General features: G+C 34.0%; 1 protein-coding gene across 2 annotated transcripts in view; it reads right to left on the bottom strand.

Moving 5' to 3' along the window:
• Window positions 1-22,361, bottom strand: part of LOC145246025 (protein-lysine N-trimethyltransferase SMYD5-like) — a 60,917-nt gene that overhangs the window by 26,793 nt on the left and 11,763 nt on the right. For both annotated transcript variants that reach the window (XM_080107849.1, XM_080107850.1), the window contains exons 4-8: window positions 17,580-17,649; window positions 12,697-12,801; window positions 12,288-12,350; window positions 8,568-8,638; window positions 7,616-7,722 (exon numbers count right to left, since the gene is read on the bottom strand). In XM_080107849.1, coding sequence (XP_079963975.1) covers window positions 7,616-7,722; window positions 8,568-8,638; window positions 12,288-12,350; window positions 12,697-12,801; window positions 17,580-17,649 — 416 coding nt within the window. The remainder of the gene's footprint in view (window positions 1-7,615; window positions 7,723-8,567; window positions 8,639-12,287; window positions 12,351-12,696; window positions 12,802-17,579; window positions 17,650-22,361) is intronic.

Below are 22,361 nucleotides of genomic sequence, written 5' to 3' on the forward strand. Positions count from 1 at the left end.
ATAAGAATTATTTTTAAATTTTAGATGCTATTCATCCAGGGAAACAGCGATCAAGAATATACCAGTTTTATGGGTGTTTGTGTTGTAGTTTTTTACTTTTAACTGGACATGCAAATATTAATACACACAGACATTTGCCCTTTATATAATAGAAGATTACACTTACTTAAAAAAACAAGAATACAAAAAGAATCTTTGATATCATGGAGTGAAGATGTCATATTTAAAAGATCATGTAAATTGATCAAGTAATTTTTAAGAAAATACAAATTTACTATTTTTAGAAATTTAAATACTAAATGTATTCATTATAAGATTGATTTTGATCTTGATAGTTACAATAGAGTCAACTACATAACGTTTGGAATATGACACTGTTGTTCTATGAAGAGTATGTACATCAAAGATTTTTCTGTATTTTCATTTTATTTAAATATAATATAAATAATAATATATAATAATAATATACTACTAATAAAAATAATAATATATAATAATAATAATAATAATAATAATATACTACTACTAATAATAATATATAATAATAATAATAATATACTACTAATAATAATATATAATAATAATAATAATATACTACTAATAATAATAATATATAATAATAATAATATACTACTAATAATAATAATATATAATAATGATAATAATATACTACTAATAATAATAATATATACTACTAATAATAATAATATATAATAATAATAATCTATATATTAATATGATAGCGTGTGTGTTCCTTTGTGTGTCATGCTTACATCTGGGTCGTTTAATTGTTATGAAATTCCATTTCTTATCTCTATATTAATATCGTAATTTGCTGCGGCCGTTATCATGCTGTGCATCCTTAAAAAGGGAAAGTGGAACATTCCAAATAAATCTTGTCACCTCTTAAAAGGAAAGTGGAATATTCCAATTCTTAAAAAAAAAAAATGGTGTCGCTGTTGAGGCAAAGCTAATAAAAATGATTTGTTCTTCTTGGCCTTTTGGCCAAGATCAAAGTGTAGTGTCTGTTCTTCAGACTCTACATTTCAATTTCTTCTCTCTCATCTCTCAGTGGAGGAGAAATCCTTTACGACTAAGACAATTTATTGTTCCTTTTCTCTGCGTTAAAAAACGACTCTGGTGTCTAAATCTGTCCCGTGGGGAGGCATTGTAAATAGGTACTATATTTAATGTAACAAAGTTTTAATATTACAAAAGAAATTGGATAAAAGTAATTTCATTATAAAATGCACTGGAAATGTCTCTTCTGATTAATTATAAGATACCCTGAAAAATGTCCCTCCTGATTATTTTTTTTGTTTACTTGCTTCCCTACAAGAGAAGAGTTGGACATGAGGTCGGTTAAAAATTTGGGAGGAAACCAGCTCCCGAAAAGGGGCAGTCTGGTCAGTAACAAAAATTAAAATTGTATCAGTAATGCAGGCCTTCTCCTTCATTAACCAAGATCAGAAAAGGGGGGATTTAAGTCACTGGAATGCTGAGACTGATACTACACTCAGAAATTCATGTTGAAGTAATGGTTGCCTAATGCCTAACTGTGATAATGTTTTTATGTATTAATTTCGAAAAGCTGCTGAACAGTTTATGATTTAAACATTACATTATTTCAAGTATATTTTAAACAGTGGAGTGGGGGATATGAAGTCAGTTCCAGAAATGACTTAAACCATTTATGATTTAAACATTACTTTATTTCATGTATATTTTTAACAGTAGTGTAGGGGATATGAAATCAGTCTCGGAAATGGTTGAAACCATTTACGCATTAAACATTACTATATTTAATGCATATTTATAACAGTGGATGGGGGATATGAAGTCAGTTCCGGAAAGGGCTGAAACAGTTTACTATTTAGACATTAAATTATTACATGTATATGTTTAGCAGTGGGTTGGGGATATAAAGTCAGTCCCAGAAATGGCTGAAACAATTTACAATTTAAACATTACTTTATGTCATGTATATTTTTAATAATGGGGTGGCGGACATAAAGTCAGTCTCGGGTTTGAATAAGATAAGTGCAAATATATACTAGCAGAAAGCGTCGCCCAGTATTGAACGAGATAGGTGGAAAACATATAGTAGCATAATACCCAGTGTCACCCGGATCAAATGAGATAGGTGAAAGATATATACTAGCAGAATATGCGGCGTCACCCGGGATTGGATAAGATAGGTGGAACATATACACTATGAGAATACCCGGAATTGATTCATGTGTTTGTAATGAAATAATCAGCCCAGAAAATATATCAAAGTTATTATTTAAGTAAGAGGGGGCGACATACAGGGTTAAAGTTATGAAAATTATTGTCAAAATTAGTAACATATCCAGGAAGTATGAAAACTGATGAAATGTGAGTTAATTGTTGATTGGTGTGTTGTAATGAAAAAATCAGCCCAGACAATACATCAAAGTTATTATTTTAGTAAGGGTAGAAGCTATAAGGTGTGTTTAACTTATAAAAAAAATGATTGTCCAAATTAGTAACATGTCCTAGAATTATAAAATACAATGAAATGTGAGTTAATTGATAGTTGTGTGTTTTTTTATGAAATAATCAGCCCGTACAATATACCAACATTTTTTTTTTTTTTTTTAGTAAATGAGAGGCGATAATGTGGGTTAAAATTATGATAAATTATTGATGAACATAGTAACATATATAATAATTATGAGAAATTATGAAATATGACTAAATTGACCGGTGTGTTTGTAACGAAATAATCAGCCCAGGAAATATATCAAAGTAATTATTTTAGTAAGAGGGCGATACAGTTTCATTAAAAGGGCTAGAATTGATTGTGCCTTCCTGCATGCTGGACAGAACGCCCACAGAATGCCCAGCAACAATATATTACATATGAAAAATGCCGCTGTTGAATTTCCACAGGTCCTGCTAGTAATATATAATAATAATAATAATAATAATATATAATCTATGTATATAAAAGCGAAAATGTATGTATGTATGTGTGCATGTTTGTGTGTCTGCTAAAATATTTCGACAGACATGATGAAAATTCACAAACTCGGTATCATATTGAAGCTCCATCCTTCGCTAAAAAAATATCGAAAAATTGGCCAAAAATGTTCATTTTTTCACCCCAAAATCGACAATTTTCGACAGGGAATGGGGGGGGGGTCAACAAAAATGGCCCTCTCAACCGGTTCTACGCATGCGTCAGATGATGTCATGACCTGATTTACTTTAAATAGTTGAAAAACTGAAAAAATTTTATGTACGTCGCGTTAGGTCAGTTGATTAGCACGTTGGTTCATTATCTAAACGTTTTGGGTTCGAATCGTGCTGTGAGATGTCTTTTTTTTTCTTTCGATTTTTTAAATTTAAATATTGAATCAGTGTTATTTAAGCCATTTTTCACGTAACTTTCGTTCTTCTGCTTTTTTTTTTTACTTCGCTTATCCACCCCCGACCACACACCCAAAAACACCCGGGTACCCACCGATTTTTTAAACTTTAATATCGAAACAGGCTTATTTAAGCCATTTTTCACACGTTCATTTTCTGTTTTCATCATTTGTTTGCCTTACGTTAGTATTTTTTTTTTTCCCACTTAAGTGTTAACGTTGTTTTCTTTTTTTACTTCGCTTATAACAAACAAACATACGTCGTCATCGTCGTAACGCTCGACGACTTCCGGCAGCGCACCTGTCAATTTGGTTCTTAAATAAATTCAAACATCTTTCACTAACTCATTCTGGCTGGCCGATTTTATTTTCAAACTTTGCCTTAGGGCTTTGGGTTCGATCCTACCCCCCCTCCCCCGGTTTCTTTTTTATTTAAAACCACACACACCTCCAAACACCCAGGCAACGCCGGATACCCCCCCCCCCGGCAGTCTATATATATAAAGGTGAAAATGTATGTATGTATGTGTGTATGTTTGGATGTCTGCTAAAAACTTTCGACAGATGCGACGAAAATTCACAAACTCGGTATCACATCGAACCTCCATCCTTTGCTTGAAAAATTGGCCAAAAACGTTAACTTTTTCACCTCGAAATCGACAATTTTCGATGGTGGGGGTGGGGGGATCAACAAAAACGGTCTTCTCGTGACAATGACCGATTCTATGCATGCGTCAGATGATGTCGTAACCTGATTTACTTTAAATAGTTGAAAAACCGAACAAATTTCATGTACATCGCGTTAGCTCAGTTGGTTAAGGCCTTGGTTCATTATCTAAACATTTTGGGTTCAAATTGTGGTGTGAGATGTTTTTGTTTTTTTTTCGATTTTTTAAATTTAAATATTAAGTGGTATTTAAGCCATTTTTCACGTAACGTTCGTTTTTCTGCTTTTTTTTTTTTACTTCGCTTATTCTAAGTGACACCCCAAAACACCGGGTACCCACCGATTTTTTAAATTTTAATATCGAAAAAGGCTTATTTAAGCCATTTTTCACGTGTTCGTTTTTCTGTTTTTATCGTCCGTTTGCCTTACGTTAGTTTTTTTTTTATTGGTTGATTGCCGCATAGCGAGGAAAACATAAACTGGCTTCCGCAACATGACGTTGTCGCACCTGCTAATTTCGGTTTATAAACGTCAACTTAACACATGTATCAATTCATCTGTTCCCGTGGTCAAGATGGTTAGGTCGCAGGTTTTTTTTTTTTTTCATTTCCTTTCCACCTCCGCGTCAAACATTCGGGGTTCAAGCGTACCTTTATACTAAAACTATTTTTTTTCTTTTACACCTCCAAACAACTGGCCAACGTTTCTTTTTTTTAACAGGGTTGTTTTAATCTACCCCGCCCACCACCAACACACACCTCCAAACACCCGGGCAACGCCGGGTACCCCCGCTAGTAATCTATATATATATAAAAGCGAAAATGTATGTTTGTATGTATGTGTGTTTGTTTGTGTGTTTGTATGTCTCGCAAAAACTTTCCACACGGGTCACGGATTTTCGCCAGATCGGTATCATTTTAAACTTCCAACCTTCGCCCGACAAATATCGAAAAATTGGCCAAATACGTTAATTCCTTCACCCTGAAATCAGTAGTTTTCTACAGCGGGAGGGTGAGCAAAAACCGTCCTCTCATGACGAATTCGCTTCTACGAATGCGTCATACGACGTGGTGACCTGATTTACTTTAAATATTTGAAAAAGCGTTCGTTTTTCTGTTTTCTTTTTTTGTTTTTCCGATTTTTACATTTAACATTGTTCGTTTGCCTTAGTTTATTTTTGTGTTTTTTTTTAAATATTTACTTCGCTTATATCATATATATATGTTTTGATTAACACCCTGCCCGAGCACACACACCTCGAAACACCTGGGCAACGCCGGGCACCCCCCGCTAGTCTATATATATAAAAGGCAAAATGTGTGTGACCATTTCGTGTATGTCTCGCAAAGGCTTTTCTCGCCGACAGTCCTGGGGCTGTTACTATCACTTAGAACAGTTTATATACCCGCTAGATAATAATATCTAGGATTTGGGAACGCATGTAGCGTCTAGATATACTTACAGTGACTTTTACAAAATTAACCCCCGCTAGTCTATACATATACAAGGTAAAATGTGTGCGACCATTTCGTGTATATCTCGCAAAGGCTTCTTTCGCACACGCTCCCGGGGTCGTTACGATCGCTGAGAACTGTTTATATAGCCCCTAGATAATAATATCTAGGATTTGGGAACACGGGTCGCCTCTACATTTATTTACGTCGACTTTTATGAGATTCGCGCTATTTCGCTCTGTCCCCTGTTTGTCCTGCTTTTTAGTATAAATAAAGTGAAACCAAATTCAAACGGATGTGTTCTCGGCATCGCGCCAGGAAACATCCAGAAGCAATCAGCTTTGATCAATGTGGGGCCAAACTCCTCTTATATCAGACAATTGCTATTCAATCTGGACAATGGGGAGCTGGTTTCGCCCTCCCCAGCAAAAGTTAACTGCGTGACTTCTATTTGACCTCATTAATTAAGTCAAATGGAAGCAGCAGAGTTAACTTTTATTGCGGCCATCTGTTCTTAATACTTAAATAAATAAATTCAAACGTGTTTCCATCGTATGTCATGGTGCCCAATGGTTAATGTCGAACGTTTTTTTTCACACTTTAATTTCCAACTTTGCCTCAAGGGTTCGAGTACGATCCTCATACTCACCTACCAAAACTTTTTTATTTTATTTTAGCCCCCCCCCCCCCCCGTTTTGATTTACGCAAAATCACACACACCTCAAAACACCCGGGCATCGCCGGGTATCCTCCGCTAGTATAATATAAAAGGCAATATATGAATGTGTGTGTTTATAAGTCTTACAAAAACTTTTCTCAGCAGTATCAGATCAGGTCACAAATGGTACCATCTGAAAGAGTGATGACTCGCTTGAATAATGTGAGAATTAGAAAAAAATGGTCAATTATTTTGTATAGAAATATACGTTTAAAACGAGGAAGGGTTACAAAAAATTGTTCCTTTTTAAACGACTTTCAATACTACATTTTCGTCTTAGGCATTCGTTCTTGAATTGGTTTAAATAAACAAAACCAATGTTATTTTGCCGACAGAGTCGTGGGACAGTTGATAATGAGGTTTGCATTGTTAGCTTCAGTTTTCACATTCGAGTACACGTAATGGTAATCTTTTTTTTTTAAACAGGTTTTTTTTTTTAAGTTTTAACATTTAATCAGGATTAAAAGTTTTTATTTTTCATAAAATTTTTCTTATTTCTCGGCTTACAAAATGTGATTTTTTTTCCTTTTAAAACTGAATTATTTTCACTTTAGACTGAGTTCGCCTCAATTGGTTTTCACACACTTCTTTTTCTCAACAATTACATTTCCGGAGTTTTATTTGTTTTCTTTTTACACTTCTCTCTATCCGGGCTGCCTATTGCGTCTAATTTTTTTTTTCTGGGGGTTGCTCAATATCCTTATTATACCTTCCTCTCTCTCCACCTGGTCAACGCCGGGTATCCCCCCAGTCTAATATATAAAAGGCAAAATGTGTGCGTGTGTGTGTTTGTATGTCTCGCAAAAACTTCTGACACAAGCAACAAACACTGACAAAATTGGTATTGTTAGAAAGATTGATCTCTCGGACAACAAAGATCGAAAATTGGCCACAGAGATTAATTCTTTGACTATCAACTGTGCCGATTTTTGCAAAGAGGAGGTCAGTTTTTGCGTCAACATTTTTGTAAAGTCATTCACACCTTGCGATCTCAACGTACGCATAAAAGACCTTATTTTGAAGGCCCGTGACGTCACAAGGAATGTGGGCGAGAAAGCTAACACATTTGTTTTTTTTCACCTCCTTTTCCTCTTTTGTATTACAGGTTCGAGCCTGGCTACTGTGACTAATTTTTTTTTTAGTGTGCTCGCATAGGTACTTACTGCTATTTTAATATTTTTTAAGGGATTGGTGGCTCAGTAGTTTTACTATACCACTTCTCCATATCCAGGCAATTCTGGGTACCCATGCTAGTTCTAAAGGAGCACCAATGTTACATAGTCATAATTTACTATGAAATATCTTTGTTTTTATGAACTAAGTTAAAACTGAAAAAAGAAAAAAAAACAGAAAAGAAAATCAGCTCCAAAATTCAGCTCACCTTTTTCAAGATCTGTGTAAAGTTGATCAATAAAACCATCTAATGCTGCATGTTCTTCGGCAGGCAAATCCATTGCATCACAATTCTGACACCAAACACTGATTGAACTGACATTGAATTAAACAAGTTGAAAATGAAGTAAAAAGTGAAAACAAAAACATTTTTTTCTAAATTTTCATTAACTTAATTCAGCAACATCTACTGAAACCTGAAAATTCTGTTATTGCAGGACATCTTTCTTGTGAAAAAAATGGGGTGCTTATACAGTATGAAACACAGATGAAAGTTGCATTTCAAGTAAAAACTCTTTGAAAAACTTATGTATCATTCAAAAATAAATATCCTCACTGAAAATTAGGAAAAATTATTCAGTAGAATTTTAATTAAAGATAAAAATCAGTTGTCGTATTTGATTGATCAACCATTCATTATAACTTGGTTAAATGGCAGACTGACTTATCTCCCCCTTGCTTTACAGGATTCATGTTCTTATCAATGTCGGAGCAGCAAAATATGACAAGTGATTTTTATTTTTAATTAATATAATTAATAAATTAAAATTTGATTCCAATTTTATTCCCTAATTTTTTTATATAGATACCTATATTTTGGCATATACATAAGTATATCAAAGAGTTTCCTGTTACTTTATTCGTAACTGCAATGTTCACTTGTGCCCCATACTGTATAACTTCCAAGAATGGCTTATGGTTCTCTTGGTACTTTTTCAGATATTTATTTTTGTTTTAATCAAGAAAATGCTATTAAAATCAGTAGAAAAACTGAATATGAAAAAGGAAGTATGGGAACTTCCGGGATCAAACGATAACAATTTTTAGTGGAAACGTTTTGAAAAAGTTAAACTTTCTATTAATTCATTTCAGTCAAAAATGCTTTACGTTTCAATTGCTAAAAAGAAACAATTTAAGAAACAAGACATAAGATAAATTACCTTGTACCAATTCCTTGGCCATTTCGACCAATCAGGGCAAATAACGACTGAAAGCCTTCAGAAGTAAACCACTGAAAATAGATTAAAAAAATATTTTTTGATTAACATAAAACATCATTTACACACATAAACAACAATGACAGGGGAATCTCGGTCAAAAAATTGACCACAATTTTTTTTATTTTATTGATTTTCACACATTCTTAGATATTGATTTCTAATGAAAATATTAATTAAATTTTCCTTTAATTTAAAATTTTTGGCAATAATTTGATTTGACAAAAATATTGAATAAAAAATATTGAATAATTTCAATTTGGTGGAATTTATCTTTTCAAGATTTTCTTGATCTGATTCTTTATAAAATTTTTTTAATCCTTTATTTTATAGAAATGGTGGTTTTTGGGGTTTTTTTTACATGGGGGGTCACCGCTTATCAAGGTCCAGAAGCCACTCGAGGATAAGGGTTAATAGGTATACATTAGTCATTGTGATTTTACCGTAGTAAACATTAGTAGGAATTTTGTAACTTGGATTACTTAGAGGGACGGTTCAATAAGAACTTGTTCACATTGGACTTGAAGACAATCAGATTGTAGTCAGCTGGAAAACAGGCAAACGGAATAGAGTTCCACAAGTTTGCATTTCTAAGAAAGAAGCCCTGTTCATGGAATCTACGTTTAAGTGTAGGCACGGATAAAGAGTGTGGGTAATTGTTGATAGTGATTCTGGCAAGACGAGTGTTTTTCGTGAAAGTCTAGCGAGGGGGGACCAGAGATTGAAGTTCAGATGAGCACCTGCCATGAAAATAACAATAAAGTAGGGATAGGCTCGCTACGTCTCTTCTCTGGGAAAGGGGTTGCAGAGAAGAAAAAAGGGCATCCCCCACTAAGTTACGAAGTCTATTTTGAATTCTGTCAAGACAGGATAAGCTGCTTCTAGCAGCTCCTGCCCAGATGTGGCAACAGTACTCCATCCTTGGCCAAACCTGGCTTTTATATAGGTAGAGAATTGCATCAGGAGTGAGATATCTACTGGAGTGGTAGAAGATTCCCACCATCTTTCCAGCGACTTTGGCAATTGATTTGATATACGTGTTCCATTTCAGATTGGAAGTAAAGATCAAGCCCAGAAGCTTGTCAAAACATGAAGCTTCCCCAAGACGAGAGCCATTCATTTCGATTGATGGCAGCTGGGCAGCAGAACGTTGATGATGTAAAGATAGAAGCTTGGTTTTAGATGTATTAAAAGTAACCAGCCACTTCTTTCCCCATTGTACCATGTGCTCAAGATCAGAGGAGAGAGAGTCAGAGAGAACTTGGTCGTTTACGGTCTTCGAAGTGTTATCAGCATAAATGTCTATAAATTATCTAAGGATGTGGTCTGGAAGATCATTGATGTAGATCAGGAAGAGAGTTGGACCCAGGATGAACCCCTGAGGGACTCCAGCATTAATACTGAGAGCCTCTAATTTCTGCCCATCAACCACAACTCTTAAGAACCTATCAGAGAGAAATGATTTAATAGTTGAGAAGACATTTCCAGCTATACCATGACTGGAGATCTTGTAAAGTAGGCCTTTATGCCATACCTTATCAAAGGCCTTTGATATGTCAAGAGCAATTGCCCTAGAGAGGAAGCCTCCATTGAGGGATTCACCAATCCTAGGAGATATAACTGTAAGCAATACGGAAACCATATTGCATGTCACTAAGAAGGTTATTTTTGCTGAGATGGTTGACTATTTTCTTGTTTAGCACAGATTCCAGCAACTTACTTATGATGCATAGGAGACTTATTGGTCTGTACCGAGAGGGAGATGAGCGATCAGCTGAGTTCTTAAATACAGGGCATACTGATAAGATTTTCCAAAGTGTTCGGAAGCATTTCTCCTTAAGACAACACTTAAATAACTTGGTAAGTATGGGCGCTAGTTCCGATTGAAGCCTTTTGAGCACTATGACTGGAATGCCGTCAGGACCAGTTGCTTTACTGGAATCAAGGTTTTTGATTAGCTTATTTTTATTGATGCTCAAGTCACAGTGCAAAATAAAATAACAGAAAAACTTAGGAATATACTTACTTATATAATATAAGTAATATACTTACTTATTTGTGAAAAATATTAGCGTATACAAAAAATTATGGAAAATTATCCAGTAGAATTTGGATAAAAAATAAAATTAATTAAGTGTTTGGAATCCATAAAATCCAAACATGTCGCCGTTATTTTAGAACAAGGGAGATAATTTTCTACAACATAGTGGTTGATACAAATGTTGTTCAGAGTTTGTAAACTCCAAATGACAGAATAAAATGACAAAATTATCAGTTTCTGATTTCCAAAATTTCAAACAATGTATTAAAATTTCCCTTCATTTGTTTAGAAATTATCTAATTTTTTGCTGATGATGAATGTTAGACATTTAAAAAAGTGAACAAGTGTGCTAAAAAATGTACAGAAGTGTAACTTAAAATTTTAAATATTGCACTTTATGAAAATATTTTTTCTTAATCTATACTTTTTGGCAATTCCTATTTTCTTTTTAGAGATTTTTGAATATATTTTATATTTTTTCATATATATTTTATATATATTTTATAATATATTTTAAATATAATTAAAAAAATTCAGATTTTTGCCTAAATCTAAAAGAATAAATACAAAAGATTTTCATTTACTAAACCTATATTTATATCAAAACACATATTTGATTCAATGACAAAACAATGAGAAATATTCTATAGTCATTGGCAAATACAGTTATGTCTAAACTTCATCTGCAGAATTTGATGCTTCTTCATTATTAGAGTGAAATTCAAAAATCAAACTATTGAATTTCAAGTAAAACTAATTGCATCTACTTTTCGCAATAATGAACATATGAAAAAATTATGAAAAACAATGAGGTAGAAAATTAATTATTAATGAAAATAGTTTTCGAAGTTCATTAGCAAAAGGCATGTAATTTGTTTTTGCTAGTTTTAAAATATAAGCTAACATAATTACACTGATACAAGCAGACATATATGGCATCCTCTAAAAAATGAAGGGCAGGTCCTGTGGACTCCTACATACAGCATAATAACATTGACACACCAGTTAAAGTTTAGCCTAGATAATACCAAATGGGTGACCATTTGGAAATATCAGATGCTGTATCTAGGAGGATGTCAACAGTTTCTTACAAAAACTGCAAAAACTTAACATTGTTACCTCCCTTGGCTGAGAAAACTAAGGATGGCTTGTAAATTTAATATTCCCAAGAAATTTTCTCCTCCAGAGAAAACTGGTTCAATCTGTCTAGAATGAATAATTTTTTATTCTCATATGGTAATTTTCAATTTTCATGTTATACAATAAATAATAAATCATGTTATAAAATATGGAAAAATGATGAATGTCCAACACAAACATAGACAGAATACAAAATAAAAAATTCCTATATCTAGCTACTGATGTCCAGAGTTACTGAGTAAAATATTCTAACTGAGGTCTTATTATTCTTAATATTATTCTACTAATAACATTTGTTGGTCTTGAAATGATTTTATTTTATTTGGGATAAATGCTTTAATAATTTCAGGGATTTATTTTTCTTAATTTAAAATTATCTCATTAGAACAGCAAAAACACAAGATTGAAAATCATAATTTTTATGACATTTATTAGTTAAAAAATGGATAAAATAATAATTTTAACATGGAAAATACAATTACCTGTGCAATTTTTTCATCATACAATGCTTGCATGACCATAGACCTTAATGTTTGCAATTGAGCCTGATGAGAAAAAGAAAAAAGTCTTTGAAATTAGATCAGAATAAAAACAATTATGTGTTGTCATGTAGATTCATTCTTAAAAGATCCGATGACTGACAGTATTTTACACTTGAGGTAAAACACAAATATTTGTAATTAGAACATTGTTAGATTGCCAACAGAAAATTATGCTCCCAGGAATTTCTAAATTAGCAATGGATATGAATTATAAATAATGAAAAATGCACTTAACTTTGTATTTTTGTCGTTAAATGAAAGATGTTTTTTTCCACCAGCCAGATTAACGCTTTCAATTAGGAATGATGAGAAATTTAGATTTAGTCATCAATAATAAAATGTTTCTTACACTGAATTTTGATCCAAGTAATTTATGCATAATCTGCTGCTCTTCGTTGACTGTGGAATTGGTAAACTGAGAGAAAGCTTTCAAAACAGCAGCTGGATCATCTGACTGAGAGAAAGTAGCAAGAAAATCATCTCAAGTTTTAAATCATTAACTTTTTATTTTTGAGTAAAATCAAGAATCAGATGAATATTACTTATCACAGAATTACTAAAAGCTTAATGAGGAAACATTTCATTAAAGTTATGAAATAGAAAAATCAGCATCATATTTGGTTTACCATATTTTACATGCTGACATCTATTGGACATCTTTTAGAAATTGACATCAAATTACCTGATCTCTGGTCAGTTCTTTATCTTTTTTAAATCCATCTTTATCACTTTCTTACATGTTAACCTTTCTCTGTGAATTGACCTTGCTACCTCAACTGACCTACATTTACTAACCAAAAAAACTCATCCATTCTTTCAATGTGACCAAACCAACACAATTTCCTGTTCTGCACACAACTGTCATCATCATAATCATTTTATATTCTTAGTTCTCTTAGTCAGGACTTGACATTTTCTGACAGTTTGCAATCCCGGTTTCTAAGCTTGGTGATCAGTTTGACCAATCGATTCCATTCCAAATCCATTTTCTAAAATTTTTTTGATGGTTTGCATCTAAATTTTCTTGGGTTGTTCCATTTTACTTACGGCCTACATATATTTTTATCCAAGAATTGCTCCTTTCAACATGACCAAACCAATATAGCCGATTGACAATCAAGAGCTTTGACAATAAGATATCAGAGCTGATATGCCAGGTTTGATCTGATTCAGCATTGCATATTTATCCGATTTGTTTGTCATTAGGCTGAAAATGAACAAATGTGAACTGGATAAGGGTTCAGCACTCATTCCATACAACATCGCATACTTAACAGATTTAATCTTCCCCTAAAATTATGAAATCTAAACCTGCCATCACGACTCCCATTGCACATGCATTAATTCATTTCCATATTTTTTTCCATGAAACAAATGTCCTCAATCTTCACTTCCATATTGCATGCCTGATAAACTCTTCCCTTGATAATAATATTCTGGTTAGTAATGGCAAAACCTCTCTGAACTTACTTCATTCATTCCTGACTGTTGCAATGACACTAGCATCAGCTTCTCCCTGTGCTCCAATGGTATCACCAAGGTAACAAAACTTAACAACCTCAGTAGCTTTGTAACCATCCAAATATTCACATCCAAGTTCTCATTCATCTCCATTGTCTTACACTTCTTGCAACACACAATCTGGTTATCTTTTCTCAACTCACCAGTTTTTCCACTGCACTACCCAATGTTACCCGATGCTTACAAGGACTGCAAAAGATTGAATTGTACTAAACTGCCTTTTCAAAAAATTGAGCAGAGGAACTTTACACTTTCTGAGGACTTTCTAATACTGCACCCACTAAACATCATTTTGATAACATTCATTCTCAGACAAAACTTTCTATGCAACACTTATAGGGCAAAAATGAAAAGCAGACAGCTTCTGCAGAGATCCCTGATGGACTCCACTAACTAAATCTGTCAACAAAGGAGCTGTTAATTTTACCATGAATTTCAGAATTTCTATACATTGTTTGAACAACATTTTTGAGGACCTGATCCAGGTTATTTATTATTTCAGAGTTGGAGATAAGTTTTGCATACTAAAAATTAACACATAAATGATTATTTTTACTTTTGGGTGGTGTAATTTACTTAAATTGACCCTGTAAAATATAAATTGATTTTCAACTAATACCTTTAACAATATTTTATACAAATGTCATCCACATCTTTTCCATCTAATTTTAATGTTTATTTTTTTGCTAATCAAACTTAGAGTTAGTGTTTTGTATGGCTTTTAACATTAACATTCTTTATACTAAAGTTTAACCAGGAACATAAAATGTTTAGTAGATTGTTTTGGGACCTTACATTTTATGAGTCCATTAAAAGTCAATTTCCCTTTCTTTTGGTATGAATGAATATTGGCCATGCCTCTCCCATTTTTTTTTTTTCAAACAAGAAAAAGTTTATTACATGTTATATTTTTAATTTTAATTTTGAGAACATATGTATGCAAAATGTTAAACGTCATAAATTTGCATTCCACCGTGTTATAATTTGCTCTGTTTGATCTTACTGCAGCATTTATTTTTACCCTAGACTTCTGTTGTATACATTCTATTTTTTATAAAAAAAATAGTGTTTTATGATACATCTAAAATTATAATTATTGAGCAAAAATATATTTTGTTAAATATTACAGATGACCTGTATTTGCATATTTTTTCCTTGATTCTTTCAAGATGAAAGGCTTGAACTAGCATATGAATTTGACACACTTGTTGCATATTTTTGGTTCATTTCAGAGCCATTTTCAGGTGGTGGGTATTACGTAAAGAACACGTATTTTAAATATTTAATGATGGTTGGGTATGTACAGCACGGTTAGGCAAAGAGTCCTCCAGACTGGATTAACAGTCAAAACCAAACTGTTTAAAACAACTTCCATGCACTTGTGACTACAGCGAACCATCAGGGAGGATAACCTTGGCCATGGACCTCAAAGTGGAGCCAATAGGCAATTAGCCAGTGTAGTTGTCCCCTTCCAGCAACTCCTGCAACCCACTTGGCCTGTTCTGACTGGTTAGAATGAGAGAGGGAGGTTGGCTTTGTGCAAAGCAGCTTCACTTTAAACAAACACATATTATCCATTATCCCCCCCCTCATGTCATATGATGTTAGAACAGGCTAGAAAAGATACCCGAAACATAGCCTACATCTTGGCTGGCTTACAGTAGTCAGCAGGAACCCTACTAAAGTGATTGAAAAAAACAAGAACAAAAAATATATCAAGATTGTGATTTGGAATATTCATATACTCTTGGACAAAAACGATTACGACAGACTACAAAAAACACAATGCACTCGCAAGATACAACACTGACATCGTTGCTATTTGTGAAACAAGACTAAAAAGTGAAGGTGAACATAGTAAAGAGATCAATATACTTTCTTTTGGAGTAGCAAACAATCTGAAAAGAGGCATGAGGCTGGAGTTGTTTTTGCAGTAGAAAATACACTTGTGAGGAAACTGGCTGGCCCTCCAAAAGAAGTGAACTATAAAATAATGACACTGAAGCTCCCTCTCTCTCTTATGGGAAGAAGTTTGCCACCTTGTCAGTGCATATGCCCCCACAATGACAAACCCCAATGAGGTTAAAGATAAGTTCTATTGAACACCGTCATAGGTGCAACACCAAATTCAAACAAGCTCATCATCCTTGATGACTTTAACACAAAAGTAGAGTGAGACAGTGTCACCTGGGAAGGTGTAATTGGAAAGCATTATGTTAGAAAATGCAATCATAATGGTCTTATCTCACAAGCTTGTTCTGAGCATGACCTGCTAATAACAAAAGTTATGTGCCAAGAACAAAACGTGGATTTATACTTCACCTATATTGATCTAACCAAAACCTTTTACAATATAAGCAAAAATTATTGCAAAGTATGAGTGTCCTAGAAAATTCATCGCCATCACATATGAGTTTCATAATGGAATGCTGGCCAGAGTAGAAGATAGTGAAGAGATCACTGACCCTTTTGAAGTCACAAATGGAAAGAAACAGAGGTGTGTTTTGCCTCATGTTCTCTGCATGCTGATGGATGCCTTTGAAGACGCTGATGTGAGTATAAGAATCAGGTACAGATTTGATCGATCAGTTTTCAATCTCAGAAAGCTACAAGAAAAATCCAGGGTTACACCAGATACTATCAATGACTTTGTTTGCTGATGACTGTGCCCCCAGTGCTACCTTTGAAACAAACATGCAACTCAGTGCAGACATATTCTTAGAAATCTGTGACAACTTTGATCTGACAATCAATAACAAAAAGACCAGGATGATGCACCAACCTGCTCCAGGAAAAACCATATGTTGAACCCAACATTTCCATCAAGAGGCAAAGACTCAATGTGGTTGATAAGTTCACCTACTTTAGCATTATACTCTCCTGCAATGTAGTCATTGACAGTGAAATCATCAACATGAAACACCAGACTTACCAAAGCAAGTGCTGCCTTTGGCATTCTTCACAACAATGTATGGAACAGAAGAGGCATCACCTGCATGACAAAGATAAAGGTCTACGAAGTTGTCATACTCAACATCCTATGGATGTGAATCGTGGACCATCTACCAACGGCACACCAGAAAACTAAAACTTCCACACCATTAGGCTGAGGTAACTGCTTGACATAGGCGGGCAGGAAAATATACTAGACACAGAAGTCCTCACTCAATCCTCAATTCTATGTATATCCAAATTAGAAACTTCACACATTGGCAAAAATCATATAAGATGAATTTAAATAGTTAACAATTTGACTCTTTGTAATACGATTTGTAGAACAGTAGAAATCAAGCTAATGTTCAATAGTAAATAAAGAAAGATTTGAATCATGTAGAAACAGACAGAAACACAATTCAATAATAGGGAAAAAATTTAATTCACTAAAATTTTCAAAGGGCTGCAAGCGAGAAGGCAGCATTTACTGAAATGGTACTGCTTCTTATATGTTGTTTTCGTTAGGGTGTACAAAATAAAATTGCTAATCACAACTCTTAAGAAAGCATGGGTTGTAATTTTCACTCGTATTATAAGTCACAAAATGTTTACAAAAAAATTGAATTCTTGAACTTCAGGCGGATTAAATTTCTGCAATCAAAATTATCATGATTCTGTAAAAAATCTCAACTTTTTGATAGAATATCATTTTTTTCATCTCATAAATTGCAAAACATTTCATGAGAAGACAGATTTGAATCACAGAGATCAACTTACCTGTTTCACAATTGCAATCATCTTTGCCATCAGCATGATGCTACAGGACTCAGGAGGAAAATGAATATTCCTTTAAAAAAATAATAAAAATAAAGGTTTTAATCAAAAAAACTTCAGTAAACGTTCAAGCAACACTAGCATATTCCAAACAGCAGTGTGTGACTTTATATTGTGTTTTTAGAAATAAAAACACATGCTTCTAATTTCTGGAAATGAGAATTGGTTATTTGGATTATTCAAACAACTATTTTCATCTTGAGTGTCATTTTCATATTTTAGTCAATGTACTCACTGACCGTCTTCAGGTGTATCTTATGGAACTTGGGAATCATTGTCAAACTCAAGAATCGGCAATTGTATTTTCGGTTGCCTTCACTAAGAATTGAACCTTCAACCTTCAGAAGAAGGTCACTTTTACAACTGAATTTTTCAAAATACAACAGAGTTCTTGCAGACAATTCTAGTAGAAATTTTAGGAGCCTTAAATCTATTTTATTTCTAGATGTAAATATAATATATATATCATTACTACCTACTTATTACATATATTATCAATTATTAATAATTAACATGTAAAATTATATACTTTGATGATCAAGTAGACCTAGCATAAAATTTCACACGGTATGCAAACATGATGATAGCAACCTTCTGTCTCACGAGACAATGGCTTTCTGCATCTGATGCACTGCAGCATCTGCTGTTGCTATACAATAGAAACTGGAGTTACAGTAGTCAAACCAATATGGTCGGTGGCAGGAGTTGCCAGAAAGGTATTGCAGTACTTCACCAACCATCTATTGGAACTCCAAATCAGATTTTTGTCAGGGTTTATTCCCTTAGTCTTTGCCTTCCACAACATATTCACAAGGTAGTGGAGCTATTTGCCATAGCATAAATAATAACATATATATATATATATATTAAATACTGAGATTTATATTTAGAAATAAAATAGGTTTAAAACTCCTAAAATTTGTAATAAAATTATCCTCAAGAACTCTGTGGCACACTGGTCAGAGTACTTGGAAAAATTCAGTTGTAAATGTGACATTCTTCAGTGTCGCCGACTGAAAATATAATTACAAATTATTTAGGACTTCTATTTAGTCATGGCTGATAGAATGAAAGAGCATGCTATCTCTGTGAATTAAATAAACAGTTCCATCCGAAATTCCATGCAGATTCCCAAGTTTGACAGAAAGATTTCCAAGTTCAACAAGATACACCCTAAACACCTGAAACATTATGAAAATGACATTCAAGATGAGAACAGTAGTTTGAAGAATCCAAATAATATGAAAAAGCATTAATGTTTCTAAATTTTGTTTACCAATGGAATATTTTATTTGATTCTTTGTAAATATGAAAAAAATATTTTCCTTCTCTTTACTATAATCTATAATATATAAGGAAAAAATAAAAACTATGTTTAAAAATTTATATTAATGTTTTAAAAAGGTTTTAATATTCCAAATTATTTTTAAATTTTCATATTTTTTTGTTACTTAATAAAGTAAAAAACAAATAAACTTTTATTTTATTGTAAATATTATTTCTTTTTTAAATGATTTGACTTGAAAAAAAATTGAAAAAGCAGAATTTAAAAAATAAACTAAATAATCTAAGATCAGTGTTCGTTAACCAATATCAAATATTTTAAAATTCCAAAATGTTTTCATATTTGGAAATTTCACGTCATGATTACCACTGCTGCTTTTCCAGAAACATACCCGAATATTTGCGACAAATCTGATAATTAATCTATATTCTTTTATTTCGCAACCATTTCAAGTATTCAATAGTGATAAAGTGCATAGCTGTTTCTGTTTATTATTGGACAACCAGACGAATATTGGAAGAGATCAACCGGCATCATGATTTATGCCAGATTAAAAAATTTGGAAATTTTAGTTGCAACTTAAATGCTCCTTCAATATCTTGAAGGCCTGTGAGCTGAAAAATTGCAAAAGAGATGTGGAAGGGTAGTTAGCAGAAAGGATAATTAGACATTTTGACTGCGTTCATATAACTTTGTCCAGAAGCTGCAAAGAGGTTCAGTTAAGATCAATGCAGATATTGGCCACAATGAAAATTGCATTGGAGTGGCAACTATGAAGAAAGCGCTGAATGACGATTTTTATTACTCCTCGTGCAAGAATCACAAAGGCTCATTGTCAAGATCCAAGAGAACTGCCATATGAAAGCCAAGAATACCTTAACAAGGTAAAACACCCAGTTCAATTTGTTTTTTGGGTTTTTTTTTTACATAGCCATCACTACTTATCAAGGCCAAGAGGCCACTCGAGAATAAGGGTTAAAGAGTGTACAGTAGAAATTGGACAATATAGTAAGTGTTATTAATGGAAATTTGGTAAATTTGTTAACTTATATGGAATGGCTCATCAAGAACTTGTTTACATTAGACTTGAAGACAGCCATATTCAGCTGGAAAGCAGGAAAACGGAAGACAATTCCATAGGTGTGCAGTTCTAAGAAAGGTTTAGGTTTAGGCACAGATAAAGAGTGGGGTAAATTAGTGATAGTGTTTTCTGCTAGACAGGTGTTTCTTGTGAAAGTTCGGCGAGGGGGGAACCATAGATTGGAGCTCAGCTGAGCACTTGCCATGAAAATAACAATAAATCAGAGACAAACTCGCAACATCTGTTCTGTGAGAAAGAGGTTGCAGGGAAGAGAAAAGGACATCTCTTACGAGGCTACGAAGTCTATTTTGAACTCTATCAAGGCAGGACAAGTCCTTTCTAGCAGCTCCTACCCAAATGTGACAACAGTACTCCATCCTTGGACGTACCTGGCTCTTATATAGATAGAGAATTGTATCAGCAGTGAGATATCTACTGGATTGATAGAAGGATCCCACCATTTTTCCAGTGGCCTTGGCAACAGATTTAATGTATGTATTCCAATTAAGATCAGGAGTAAAGGTCAAGCCCAGAAGCTTGTCAAAACATGAGGCCTCCTCAAGACGAGAACCATTTATTTCAATTGATGCCAGATGGGAATCAGAGCGTTGATGATGTAAAGATAAAAATTTGGTTTTAGATGCATTAAAAGTAACAAGCCACCTCTTTCCTCATTGTACCACTTGCTCAAGATCAGAGGAGAGAGAATCAGAGAGAACTTGATCGTTTACGGTCTTAGATGTGCTACTATAGATAGTAGTGTTATCAGCATAAATCTCTATGAATGATGTAAGAATGTGATTTGGAAGATCATTAATGTAGATCAGGAAGAGAGTTGGGCCCAGGATGGACCCCTGAGGGACACCGGCATTAATACTGTCAGCTTCTGATTTTTGCCCCTCAACTACTACTCTTATGAACCTATCAGAGAGAAATGATTTAATAATTGAGAAGACATTTCCAGCTATACCGTAGCTGGAGATCTTGTGAAGTAAACCTTTATGCCATACTCTATCAAAGGCCTTTGATATGTCAAGAGCAATTGCCCTAGAAATGTAGCCTCCGTCGAGAAATTCGCTAATCCTATGAGATATAACTGTAAGCACATCTGTTGTAGATCTAGCATATTGCGTGTCACTAAGAAAGTTATTTTTGCTGAGATGGTTGATTACTATTTAACACAGATTCTGTGTACTGAGAGGGAGATGAGCGATCACTTGAATTCTTAAATACAGGGCATACTGATGAGATTTTCCAGAGTGATGGGAAGCAATTCTCCTTAAGACAACGTTTAAACAGTTTTGTAAGGATGGGTGCTAGTTCTGGTTGAAGTCTTTTGAGTACTATAATTGGAATATCGTCAGGGCCGGATGCTTTACTGGAATCAAGGTTTTTGATTGGCAACATCACATATAGATATTTGTATGTCACATAGCGTGTTTTCAGATACAGGAGGAAATATTGGAGGTTGGCGGCCTTCGTCGCAAAGGGTAGAATTAGCTGCAAAATTCTTGCCAAAGAGTTTGGCTTTGTCTGATGCTGATGAGATAGGTCCATTGATGATAGTTGGGATAGAGCACACGTTTCTGTTCAGGATCCTGTTTGCTATTTGCCAAAACTGGTGGGAACCAAGCTGTTGCTCAGCTACTTTGGACTTGACAGACTGAGCATACAACTCTCTTGCGTTCTTTATTAATTTTTTACAGTGGTTGCTGGCAGTCCTGAAAGCGGCTTTAGTCTCAGTACATCTATTACGTTGGAAGCAATGGAAAAAGTGATTTCTGTGCGCAATGGCAGCAGCACATTCTGGAGAGAACCATGGCTGGCAGTTAGGTTTTTGCTGGAACTTTTTTGAGGGTATGAAACGGTCTATACTTACAATTAACCATTCCGTCAGGTCTGATACTATAGAGGACACATCCTTTTTAAACATGGAACGCAGAGCTAGATCTGATATAAATGTACGGAAGCTATCCCAGTCAGCCATAGTGTATCGATATACTGTACGGTGGAGAGGTACATCTGAGGACTTATTACATTTCATTTTTATCTTAACTGATACAACAGAGTGGTCAGAAGATCCAAGTGGAGAGAGAACGGAAGCTGAACACAGTTCAGGGCAAGCTGTGAGAAAAAGGTCTAGGAGACTTGCATACTGGCCGTCAGTGGGTTCGTGAACAATCTGAGTGAGGTCATAAACAATGGAGAAATCATGACAAAACCCCTCTTCATCATCTGTCTTGTTTGAGTGAGTCAACCATTCCACATTGTGAAAATTGAAGTCTCCACAGACATGAATATTAGCTGAAGGATAAACAGATAGGACATGGTCAATTTTCTCAGATATGCTTTTAAAGAT

The sequence above is a fragment of the Euprymna scolopes genome, chromosome 23, assembly GCF_053919585.1.
Source record: "Euprymna scolopes isolate OS-2025 chromosome 23, ASM5391958v1, whole genome shotgun sequence".
Taxonomy (NCBI): domain Eukaryota; kingdom Metazoa; phylum Mollusca; class Cephalopoda; order Sepiida; family Sepiolidae; genus Euprymna; species Euprymna scolopes.